General features: G+C 32.6%; 2 protein-coding genes across 2 annotated transcripts; both read left to right on the top strand.

Moving 5' to 3' along the window:
- Positions 1-2,240: 2,240 nt before the first annotated feature.
- Positions 2,241-6,262, top strand: LOC133172030 (potassium voltage-gated channel protein Shaw-like). Its single transcript, XM_061306835.1, has 2 exons — positions 2,241-2,720; positions 4,763-6,262. The coding sequence occupies exons 1-2, from the start codon at positions 2,241-2,243 to the stop codon at positions 5,888-5,890; spliced, it is 1,608 nt and encodes a 535-aa protein (XP_061162819.1). The 3' UTR covers positions 5,891-6,262.
- Positions 6,263-9,859: 3,597 nt separating this feature from the next.
- Positions 9,860-11,609, top strand: LOC133206357 (uncharacterized). Its single transcript, XM_061342308.1, has 5 exons — positions 9,860-9,955; positions 10,127-10,223; positions 10,401-10,532; positions 10,839-10,903; positions 11,045-11,609. The coding sequence occupies exons 1-5, from the start codon at positions 9,860-9,862 to the stop codon at positions 11,243-11,245; spliced, it is 591 nt and encodes a 196-aa protein (XP_061198292.1). The 3' UTR covers positions 11,246-11,609.
- The last annotated feature ends 304 nt before the right edge of the window (positions 11,610-11,913 follow it).

The raw sequence follows: 11,913 nt of genomic DNA, 5'->3' as shown, positions 1-11,913 counted from the left end.
CACACAGTGGAGTGAGTTATGGAACATACTGGAATAAATGATACGAACCCTGACATGAGTTCTGTGTTTCCATGAACACCCTAGGCCTATTACATTTTGGCACTCACGTTGGGACCTGGGTATTCTCTGGTGGTGAAAATGATTGCCCCCAGAACTTTGCTAGGCACTGGTACTCCAAAAAAGATGCTAAGTAAAGTACAAAAACTGAATTGATGATGTGATGATATATAATAACATTTGCTGATTATGAATAAAAGAAAAAAGGTGCTAAACTAGCATGCCAGAGGTCCTGGGTTCAAATCCATACTCGAAGGCACAAATATGTCTCTGTTACACAGCAATTGTTTTCTGCAATTTTAAAAAGAGTAAAATGAAAATAAAATTTTCATGTGGATTTTTTTTTAGGTTAACAAGTGCTTGATTGAAGTAAATCGGTTTAGAATGATAAGCTTTATTTCCTCTTTAAGGTCAATCGTTCTGTCAATGTTTGGTTTTTTTAATAGATGTGAATTAATATGGCTTGATTGACATTTTCCTAAATGTATCTTCTAAAAAAACCCTACTAATGATCCATGATTTGTATTCTATATAACTTTCTCTTGGTAAATCCTTTTCTACCGTAAAATGCCTACATTTAAGGATAGAGGATGGAAAACCTTAAGGGTAAGAGCAAAATAAAAGTATAAAAGTCATAAACAACAGTGGCAAGTATCCTAGAGAATTGATGTTAAGCTCTGGGTGTAGTATATCTGAAGAAGAATGAGACAACTGGTTCTTATCTATCAGTGGGAACCTACGGGAGAAACAAGGTGCAAGTAGTACCTTACCCAGTCCCCATCTCTAGAAAAAGAGAAAATTTAAGTACTGTGTGATATACCCTCAGACAGAGCTGTCTTAATAATCATTCGAATCATTAACACAGACAGAGTAAAAGGAAAACCTATATATCCCTTATAAGAACTTCTTCTCAAGGACAACTAAGCCATTATTAGTCATATTTATACAGAAGCAACCTTAGGTATTGTAGAATCAAGTTTGTTCAAATTATGAACCCCCCCCCGGGGGGGGGGCACAACAGAGGGTTAAAGTTTTGCATAAGAATGTATAGGAATCATCTTGAAAAAAATGTTCTGCTCAAGAACAGCAAAGCCATGATTAGTCATATTATTATAGAAGCATCCTCAGGTAGTGTAGATTCAAATTTGTAAAAAATTTACAGTGGGTAGGGTGGGGCCACAATGAGCAATCAAAGTTTTACATAGGAATACATAGGAAAACAATCTTTGAAATTCTTCTGTTTAAGAACAGCAAAGCCATGATTAGTAAATATTGATACAGAAGCATCCTGAGGTAGTGTAAATTTACCCCCCCCCCTTTAAAACTTTTCAATACAGAACTGATTTCTGCTTCTTCCTAGCCAGTGTGCTCAGGTGAGCGATCTAGCACATGGGCCTCTTGTTTTATTATTAATTTTTTAAAAAGTTTAAAGTTTCTTCATGACGTACTTATAAGTATGCTAGTAAGTTTCGAAATCACGTGACAAAAACAATCTCGACTTTTAAATGCCACGATAGGTCAAAGGTTGTAAGAAGTTGAGCGGATCAGAAATACTTAGCTTGCAAAAACCAAACACCTGATATTAAATCATTTTAGGAATGGGTATATCAAAATCTCGAAATATTTACCATTAAAAGCTATTTTCGTACAGTTAATCAGCCAGAAACTTCAAATTTCAACTTCAAAAGTAAAAAAATATCCACGTAAAACTATATAGTTTTTCCATACATAAGATTCTGGATAACGTATATCTTTTGTTTAATTGTATATTGCTTTACAATTGGGAGATCTTAATTTTAAAACCATGAATTCTTTGCGTAAAAAATATGACTGAACCAAACCATTCCCACGGAGCTGTAGATATTTGGGTTTTTTCTGTTCTAGAACTCTAGCTCTACCACAATGTAAAGGCTGTAATAACATACTATTACTAATGTATGTTACATGTCCATCTTACCTTTGTGAATTGATATTTAAATATAGTGCTTAATCTTCTGTGTAAGTCAACCAATGATGTTCTTAAGTCAATGATTTTTTTCTTAAATAATAAGCTTATAAACCTTTCAAAAAAATCCATATACACAAAGACATGGGGATTGAGATAACACAAAATGACTTCCAAGATAACTTGAAAAATAGAGTAACGATTTACGGTAGTTAAAGTGTGGAGCGCGATTGTTAAAATGGGGGAAAGAAGATGGATATATGCAATTTTTATCAATGTTGGGGGAACTATTTTCCAAACAAGAATGTCGACTTTAAAAAAGATTCCGGATTCTCGTCTTGGAAGTCTTTCACCTGCTTCGCCCGAGTACAACGCGGAAACTGATGAATATTTCTTCGACCACAGTCCCGTTCTTTTCAGTGAAATCCTCGATTTGTACCGCACGGGCGAACTACATATTCCTTCTAATTGTTGTGGCGCTGTTGTACAAAAAGAACTGGAATACTGGAAAATTCCAAAATCTTTGATTTCTGAATGCTGTATTCATTCTTACCATCGCTTTGTTCATGACCAGTATACTATACAGTCAATACGGGAATCATTTGAGGAGAATATTCTTGATTATGATCCGAGAGAGTACAGGAAAAATAATTATAGAAAGCTTGTAAGAACAATCTGGATAACCCTTGACCAACCCAAGTCCTCCATATGTGCTAAGGTTTGTGATTTTAACAAAGAATGTACCTTCATTAATTTTTGCCTGTTATGATATGAAACACAAATCCCAAGTCTAAGACTTGTTTACTTTCAATATTATAATTAGAAGCCTGGAAAGGTATAATCAGTCACAATCATCTTCTCAAGAGATGCAAAGTGACATTAAAGTTTCTTTAATCTCTCTAAATAAGCAATTTTCCTGTAAGTAAAACTATATAAATCTTCTTGCTAGATGACGTTCGATTGATTGATTGTTTATTGTTTAACGCCGAGTCGGCAATATTTCTGCCATATTTTGGCGGCAGATGACGTTCGACAATATGGCAGATGTGTTCAGAATCCTATAAATTATTGAAATACTGGTGCAAAAATTCAATGGAGTTATTAAAGGAAACCGTTATCTTACCGTTCTCTAAGATACAAAACATTTTTATTATTATTATTATTTTATTAAAATTTTATCAACTCAAAATTATTCACAATTAAAATGGAAATTTCTCCGTTAATTCGAGACTCAACTTCATGGGATTCATGTTGAGTCCATGTATATACAAGTTTAGGTATACGCCTTACAATATATTTTTATAACTCTAAAGGTAGTCTTGTTTTACTCTGATCTATACTTTTTACTTCATTAAATCCGCCGATTTTCTTAGCTATGCAATATTAAGTAAGTCCAATATTATCTCTAAAAAAGTTACATTCAATCTTAATAGGGTAGTATAAAAAAATCTCAAATGAGTGGTGCTTAGTTTCCATTAATCGATGGTAAGATCTGAAGATCAATAGTCTTTAATTCGTGTAATCTTTGAATTATAGCGTTAAATTCAAGCTAAATAATTCTTATATGAAAACAAAATCTTCCGGACATATTCTTTTAAATGACAGAACATCATGGTATTACAACAAAGCTTATTTCACTATTCGTGATGCATAAAATAAGTCAAACTTCTACGACAATCTAATGATCAAAAGTGAATATAAATGAGTAGGTGATCATCGTCAATAAAAACCCGTCTGCATTATTTCCAAAATACAAAAAATCACACAAGAACCAGACTATAAGGTGTTATGTAACAATATTTACATTTTTAAATTTCTTTGTCCGAGGTAAAACTATAAATAATAAAAATGCTTGATTTCTACATTAAGTTAGTGGTTATAGTCGATAGGCGTGGTTTAAAAGAAATCACGTGCGGGCCGGGAGAGAGAGAAAGGAGTAGGCTGGGCATGGAGCACGTGAATTTACAGAAACAAGAGTAAATATAAGGAATAACTGTCAGATTTTTTGGTTTTATGATGATGATCAAGCAATTGGCTTGCGTGATAATTTTATGCATAAACGCCTACGCAAGCCAATTGCTTGATCACATCATAAAATCATAAAATTATGTGAATGTGTGTACAGATTATTTTACCAGATCAAGGTGGTATTTCTAATTTCATAGTTGATACTTGAAAAATACAAAAAAGATATAAATATCAAATAAGAATATCAGCGGTTGCCAATCAAACGCGCATCAACAAGAAATATAACTTCTGAACTTATTTTTTTTAAATATTTTTTATGTACATTTGCTTTGTTAGAAAAACTTCATACAACCTCAAACCCTTGAATAAGGTTCTTTGGAAAAATAAACAAATTACTGTTTGTTCGCAATTTAAAAATTTAAACTCGACAATACTGAATTTAAAACATGCATATACTATTTAAATGCGATTTATTTTCCAGATACATGTATTTCATTCCAGCGGAATTTTTTTTATTTTTCCCCCCAAAACCTGAGATATTCTTTTTTTTATTTAAATCAGTGATTAAAGAGGGTTTTATTTGTGTTTGACTTTGACATGTGAGGCTGACTAATGTCACCTCTGGTGTCACCTCAAAATGTGAGACTAATATCATCTCAAAATGTGAGGCTGGCTAATGTCATCTCAAAATGTGAGGCTGACTAGTGTCACCTCAAAATGCGAGGCTGACTAATGTCACCTCAAAAAGAAGATATTTTAATGCATTTTCAATTTTTTTCTTCATATTTTCAGATCTTTAACACCTTTTACCTGGTTTTGGTCATGCTGTCGGTGCTAGTATTCCTCCTGTCCTATCAGCCATACTGTCGAACTCAGATAATGACATACAACAGGCTAGTCTTTCTGAAGAACTATTCCGACATCTCATTATTCAAGGCAGTGAATTTAGACAACACCAAACAGGTCATGTTCTTAACCACCGAGGTCCATCCAGTGTTGGACAACATCGATCTTTTCTGCATTGCTTTCTTCACTTTGGAGCTACTGGCCCATTTCCTTACTTGTCCGCGGAAGTTAAAGTTCTTCACGTATGTGCTCAATGTTCTTGATGTATATCTTGTGGTAGCTATGTGGACAACGTTTGCCATTGAAACAAAGTTAGAGGATTATTTGGATGATGAGAGAATGATAAACTTTTATTCTGTATTAAAAGCAACGCTAGTTCTACGTTTGTTAAGGTTTTTCAGACTTATGAAACAATTCAGTGCTCTAAAAATTCTCTTCATGTCCCTGAAAGCTAGTATCAAGGAATTATTTCTTTTATTCATAACATTTTTGCTGGCTTCTGTTCTCTTTGCTAGTTTTATGTATTTTGCTGAATTCGATAAACAAGATGTCTTCCCCACCATATTCGAAAGTATGTGGTGGGCTATCATCACAATGACAACTGTCGGCTATGGAGACATGTATCCAACATCCTTTGCTGGAAAACTTGTCGGCATTGCTTGCGCAGCTGCAGGAATAGTTATTATAGCAATGCCAATAGCAGTCGTAGCTGCTAATTTTAGTGAGTACTATCTGAAAAACAGTGAACGAAGACTGCGGGGACAATTAATGAAGAATAAAAAGAAGAAACAGTCCTGTTGCAGCTGGGGCGAATCTCCGCAGGTCGACAGCTATACTTCCGGTCCCCCCTCGCCAACAAATCGAGTCAAAAGACAAAACTCTAAACTGACAGGCATAACTGCTCAGTCCTCAAAAACAAATGATTCTTCGAAAAAACAAAAAGGCAAAAAAGGAAAAAAGTTCTCTAATGGAAAACAGAAGTCAGAAACTCCATCGCCTGCAATATCACGAAAGACGGATGTAAGTGAAAAACATAATGGTATATGGTATGATGTGCCAGATTTACCCGTTTAAATTCATTGTTCAACCATTTTGTTCAAACATTTCATTTCCTTCTGAAAAGTTTTTAGTTATATATGATACACATAGATTAGGAACCCCTGTCTCTTTAAGTGTGCAAAACGCAGAAGATATAACAGTTACAAGATATATACTTATGTCTTCCCAATGAATTCAATTGATATTGCGTGTAGCATTCAACTTAATCGATCGTTACAAAAGAAAGGATTTTTTTTTTTTGAGATGTGTGTTTAACAGTTAAAGCATTGTGTGTTTTGATTCTTAACATGTAACAGTACATGTACATGTATATTAATGAGCGGAGACAATGCATGTTTTTATAATGGCTAATTCTGCATGAATAGTAAAGATAAATAAAACAACTCCAGTGGGAAATAATTTTAATAAAATTTCAATACAATACTACAATAAATGATTCATAAGAAAGAGTGTTTGTTTGCTTGTTTTTGTTTTTTTTTGGGGGGGGGGGGGGGTAGTGAACATTTCAAATTGAATATCCTGCAAAATTTCCAAAACTGCAAAAGTGACCTTAAACTAGGGATGTCAATTTTGTCGGTAATTCATATTCGAATATTCAATGAAAGTATTCGAATATATTGGAATATTCGATAAAATAAATAAAATCTGGTTTAGTTTAAATGTATCATCCTACTTTCATAAAAGGTTTAGCGTAGGGATTCTTATATTGAAAGTGAAATTGTATGAAGACTTTTGTAGGTGTACAATAAGGAATTCCTTTTGGTATTTATCAATGTTTGAAATAAATAAATCTGATTTAAATGTAGAAAAGTACAATTTTAACGAATTATACAATCAAGTGTTTTATAGTGGCTCCAACTGAGGAACCAGTCGTCTTACCAAAGGCAAGATAGTCATATACTGTTCAGATTTCAATACGTGCAATTAATTACAATTATCGGCCTAATAAGAAATGTGATCATAATCTTTGATACAGTGTTTTTAAAATATAAACAAACATTTCCATAGATAATTTTCCTAGGTAATTAACTATTTTCCCGATAACGAAAATAAAATTCAGGATTATGTACAACCCGTGATAATCAAGTAATTTACACATTTATTCTGAAATTGAGCTCTTTACAAAATTTAATTACAGACAACTTCCATCGGACATCCATTCAATGATCAATTAAATTTATTAAGATATGTATACTCTTCACGTCTTTTAGACATTCTAAGAAGGTTTGCCTTTTGTTGTCCTCGATTCTATATCCGATTGTATTTAACAAATAAAAAACTATGAAAGTGCGTTTTGTATTATACATAAAGCATTAATGCATAATTCATTAACACCTTACTCAAAACAAAATAATTTAGTAGACGTATACGATAAGAAAGAAATGAAAGAAATCAGGCGATCAAAATTGATCGCTTGTAAATCAAAAGGGGATATCTAATCAAAATTTATTAATCGCAGTACTTCTTTTATTGAAATCTGAAAAATACCGAATATTCGAATCTTAAATTCATATTCGAATATCAACTCATCGAATGAATATTCGAATGTTCGTTGACATCCCTACCTTAAACACACCAAGTCCAAGGAATGAAGACAAAGAATAATTATGATGGCAAGAACTGGATGATTACTATATGATGTAGCGAAAAGATATTATTTTTGTCAATGTCAATCAAACATTTTCTTCAAAGATCATGAGTTTTACATGTATTCTTTGTAAACATTTGTGGCATTTATCTAATCAAGGTAAGAACAAGCTTATTTATTATTAATTTATTTTGATTTTTTTGGATAGATTAATTCATCAATACCATTATTATATAACTTCTGAAGAAAGAAGAAGACTATTTTTTTATTTGTTGCACATTATTTTCCCAGAATAAAATCAAAGTGGATTACAATTATGGAAGCTATACATTTTTATGTATATGTTTCTTTTTCTTACACCAGCTAAGAAAATGATCTTGATTTTTAAAATAATTACAACTGTGGAAACTTAGTTTATTAAATGTTATGAAACAAATCAAAGAATATGCGTACTTTTGCTCTAATAGTGATAGAACATCATTAAAGCCTTGTTAGGTTTTTCTTTAATGGGGATAAAACATCTTGTATTATTAATGTAAAGTATAGTATAACGTTTTCATTTTGTCAGTTAAACTTTAAAGCTTTTAGAAATGAACACTTCATATCATAAGGCTGCGTGATTTAACTCCTATTATATGTACAATGTATTTGCCTAACAAGAATATTCCTATACCAAAACCATGCATTTTTTTGTATCAAAAAATGATACAGGGTTATTATTCTGCAAGGTCATTTTTCTACTGTCCACATGGAGAAAAATGACTCCAGGGCCATAATTTCTACAAAAAAGTGGGTCATTTTTCTAAGCAGAATATTGACCAGGGGGGTGCAAATTTCTACGTAGGAAAATGATCCCCGGTCAATATTCTACGGGGGTCACTTACCGTCGGTACACCAGCATCTACACTGCATAAGGGTGCTTTTATATCAGTGTGATTTATTTGGGAAAAAGGTGTATCTTGAGACGTTTTGTCCATATATTTACTTCTAAAACTTGACCCCCCCCCCCCCGTGACCCATAACCGTAACGAATAGAATATGCAATTCTGTGGATACTTGCATAACTAATTTTAATCCCGCAGTTGCCTTCATGTATGTTAAATTTACATGTTTGTAGTTTCTTCTCAGTGTGATTAATATAAGCTCTTTCATCTCGTTTTCATTTATTTATTTTCATTTTATTTTTGGGAGTGGGGTGGGGGAAGGGTGACAGAACAAACACATTCACACACAAAGAAGGGCTACTTTTAAATTGATTGGTGCCTACCAAGTAATAGTCCGAGGCTTAAACAAACTTGAATCTACACTCCATGGATAGCCTTACATACTAATACATGTATGTTTATATGTCGACCCGTTTTCCTGCGGAAAACATTTTTTAAAGACTTTTTCTTACAAATTCCTGTGTACATCTTAGAAAAAATTTTGTACCCTATCATAGCCCAGGAGACCATGACTTTTTAAAACATTAAATGTACTCTGCATGCAGATTGCTGTGTATTACTAAGACAACTGTGACTCTGCTGTTCGAAAGAAGTTTATTCCTTATATTAAACTTTTAACCTATTATGTTTTCCCCACCTACCCAAGAGAGACATGATCTGAATTAACTTGAATATACTCTGTACAAAGCTTTGATATTTTAAGAAGCCCAGTCTTTCCTTTTAATTACCCCGCCTTACTATTATATTTTTTTAAATCCTTCTCTAATCATCTCCCTTTGTAAAAAGGGACATGTTCCTTCGTTTGTGGGTGCTTTATGGTAAGTCTGATAAAAATTGGTTCAGTGATTTTGTAATGCCAGAAGATTGTGCAGGATGTACATGATGTACATACGTATATTACATAACATGCATGTACACTTTGATCAAATAAAGGTTCTCTTAGACCTACGAAGTAGCATTGTAAAAGCATTCAATGAAACATTTTCAGACCTTTTACTGACCAAAGTTTGCCTTTCATTTTATTAACTCTGGCTATTTACGAATTAGAAACTCGCTACTCCCCCATGCATTGACTCCTTTGTAGGTTGTATTGTACGATTCTGCATAATGAGCGGTAGCAATAAATAGAAATGTCACCGAACCTTTACTGCCTTCACAAGTTTATGATGCAATGTTTTCGCATTGTAAATTATGTATATACTCATGTAAAGTAAATCTCATATAACTGTGATCATACAGGTAATAAAATAGATGTTTATAAAAATTTGATTGTGGTATTTTTATGGATAAACGGTTTTCCGGGAATGTTTAAGTAGTAACTTCCCCGGTTTTGCGAGTATTGATTACGACATAATAACATTGTGTCATAGTACACTGACGTCATAAAAGGTTGCCAACCATTCTTATGTAGGACACTCAAACATTTTGGAAAACATTTTTAAATTTGCAAAGATGGAAAGATTTGGAAGCAATACATTTGAACAGCGTTTAAGATCATGCTTGCTACAATACGTCTCCAAAACAAACACACAGACAATGATGCCAGTGGTAAGTCTTCATTGTTAGAATGTTTATATAATATGCAATATCAGTGTTCATGTATTGAAGATATGAATAAATTACGAAATGAAAATAATTTCTAAAGAATGTTAATCATAAAGAAATTCGCCCAAAGATTAAGGAGAAAGGTTCGAATTTTTTCTTCATTTTTTTTTTCAGAGAAAGAATATTCTTCAAATATTAATCTTTCTTTATGGCAAAGAAACAACAAGCAACCATGTTGGATTTTCATATTCCAACAAGGAAGATGTAGCAGGTAAGATAATGATAAATCTCATCTTTCATATAGATTCGACATGTACCAGTACCCGTATGCTAAAATAAAGTACTAGTATTCATTACAGTCAGTATGTCATGAAACATATTAAATAATAAAATTACTTAATTCATTCAGTCTTTAGGAATACATATTTATCTTTTTATTTATTTATAGATAAACAGAAGAAGTACATTCTGTTCTCTTATTTATTTATGGAGGATCTAAAAAAGAATTCGGTGACAAGGACAGACCTGTGTACCCTACAAAGAATGTGGGATCAACACATACTATATCTAGCCAATAGTGGTACGTTATACATAAATTGTATATAAAGGCCAGTATGTTTTAAAATACAAAAATCATTTCAAGATTTTTCTCCTGGTCTTTACTCTTACTTTTTATTAACTTCTTTCTTTAATCTTTCAACGCGTAAATCTCAAAAGCGACTGATGTCATGCAGTTAAGGATAATTATTTTTTATGATTTTGATACATTAGATAGATTACTTCAACTTAAAAAAAAATCACATTTCCCAAAAGCATGCGTTCCTCTCAAATTTCCTATATATCATTCATCATAATTTATTATGATCAAATATATTTTATTTGTAAGGAAATGGAAAAGCAGCTGAAAAATATCAGAGAATTCTAGAAGACAGCGAGGAAACAATTTTTAATGTGAGTGAACACTAGCAAGATACAATGTATCAATACTTTAATCTGTAAGAACATCACTAATATATTTAAAAAATTAATTTATGTGCCATTTATCAAGATTCAGAGACATTCTTTTAGAACTTTTAATTTATATCATTACAGATCAAAAGGTTCCAAAATCACCTCTGTAAAACCAGAGACTTCTTGGTCAAGAACAAGGACCCCCTGTCTGAGAAGTTAGGCTCCACGTTCCGATTTAGAAGGTTAAATTTTATTGAGAGGATGACCACAAATCTGAAGAAACTACTGGGTCATCGTGACCAAGAGGGCTCCTTTATGATTAAGTTCCAGGATATGAACTAATGAGTGGAAACAGAGGACTGTTAGTGACAATAAGGTAGAGACTGGGACTCTGGGCTGTCATTCGTGACTGATGATCAACAATCATCATCAACATACAATCATCATCACAATCCTATTGTTATCACCACATCTACTAGTTACTGTGCATAATAAAAGTTCTATAACTATATATTTTCAGTATCATTTTTTGTAGCATTAGTATCTCATTTATCAATACCAGTAACTATTATCATCATTTTTTGTAGCATTGGTATCTCATTTAGTAGTACTGGTAGCTACATGTATCATCATCACTATTTGTATTATCTCATCTCCTGGTGGCGTTTTAGTCACTTTTTCTTCATTAAAAACAGTCTTTTTTTCCAATAACACACATTTCCATTTATTTTTCAAAATAGTCCTTCTCATTTTGAATTTTGATTCATGTAAATAAACTCATTTATCATCTTCAAATTTGTTCTTTTCACTTCTGTGACCTAACAGTGTATTTAAAACAGTTATCTTTTTCAGATATTCATGCAAATAAGGACCTAGTTCGAAATATCTGACGTTTTCCTGGCTTTTCTTACGATTTGAATTTTTACGTGATAGGAAAACGTCAGAACAGGCGCCATCTCTCGTTTCTGACATATTTCATTTTGTCAAATAAAATCTGCAACATGACTATT

This window comes from Saccostrea echinata, unplaced genomic scaffold (genome assembly GCF_033153115.1).
Source record: "Saccostrea echinata isolate AGI-Se365-2 ecotype Australia unplaced genomic scaffold, CSIRO_AGI_Sech_v1 ptg000054l, whole genome shotgun sequence".
Classification (NCBI taxonomy): Eukaryota; Metazoa; Mollusca; class Bivalvia; order Ostreida; family Ostreidae; genus Saccostrea; species Saccostrea echinata.
Note: the sequence above shows the minus strand (reverse complement) of the source record. Positions and strands in the feature narration are given on the sequence as shown.

Excerpts from the sequence above, each read along its gene's own strand:
- LOC133172030 (XM_061306835.1), top strand. The coding sequence starts at position 2,241 with ATGGGGGAAAGAAGATGGATATATGCAATTTTTATCAATGTTGGGGGA. Across the intron at positions 2,721-4,762 it reads AGTCCTCCATATGTGCTAAG|ATCTTTAACACCTTTTACCT; the intron begins GTTTGTGATTTT and ends TCATATTTTCAG.
- LOC133206357 (XM_061342308.1), top strand. The coding sequence starts at position 9,860 with ATGGAAAGATTTGGAAGCAATACATTTGAACAGCGTTTAAGATCATGC. Across the intron at positions 10,224-10,400 it reads CAACAAGGAAGATGTAGCAG|ATAAACAGAAGAAGTACATT; the intron begins GTAAGATAATGA and ends ATTTATTTATAG. Across the intron at positions 10,533-10,838 it reads ACTATATCTAGCCAATAGTG|GAAATGGAAAAGCAGCTGAA; the intron begins GTACGTTATACA and ends TTTATTTGTAAG.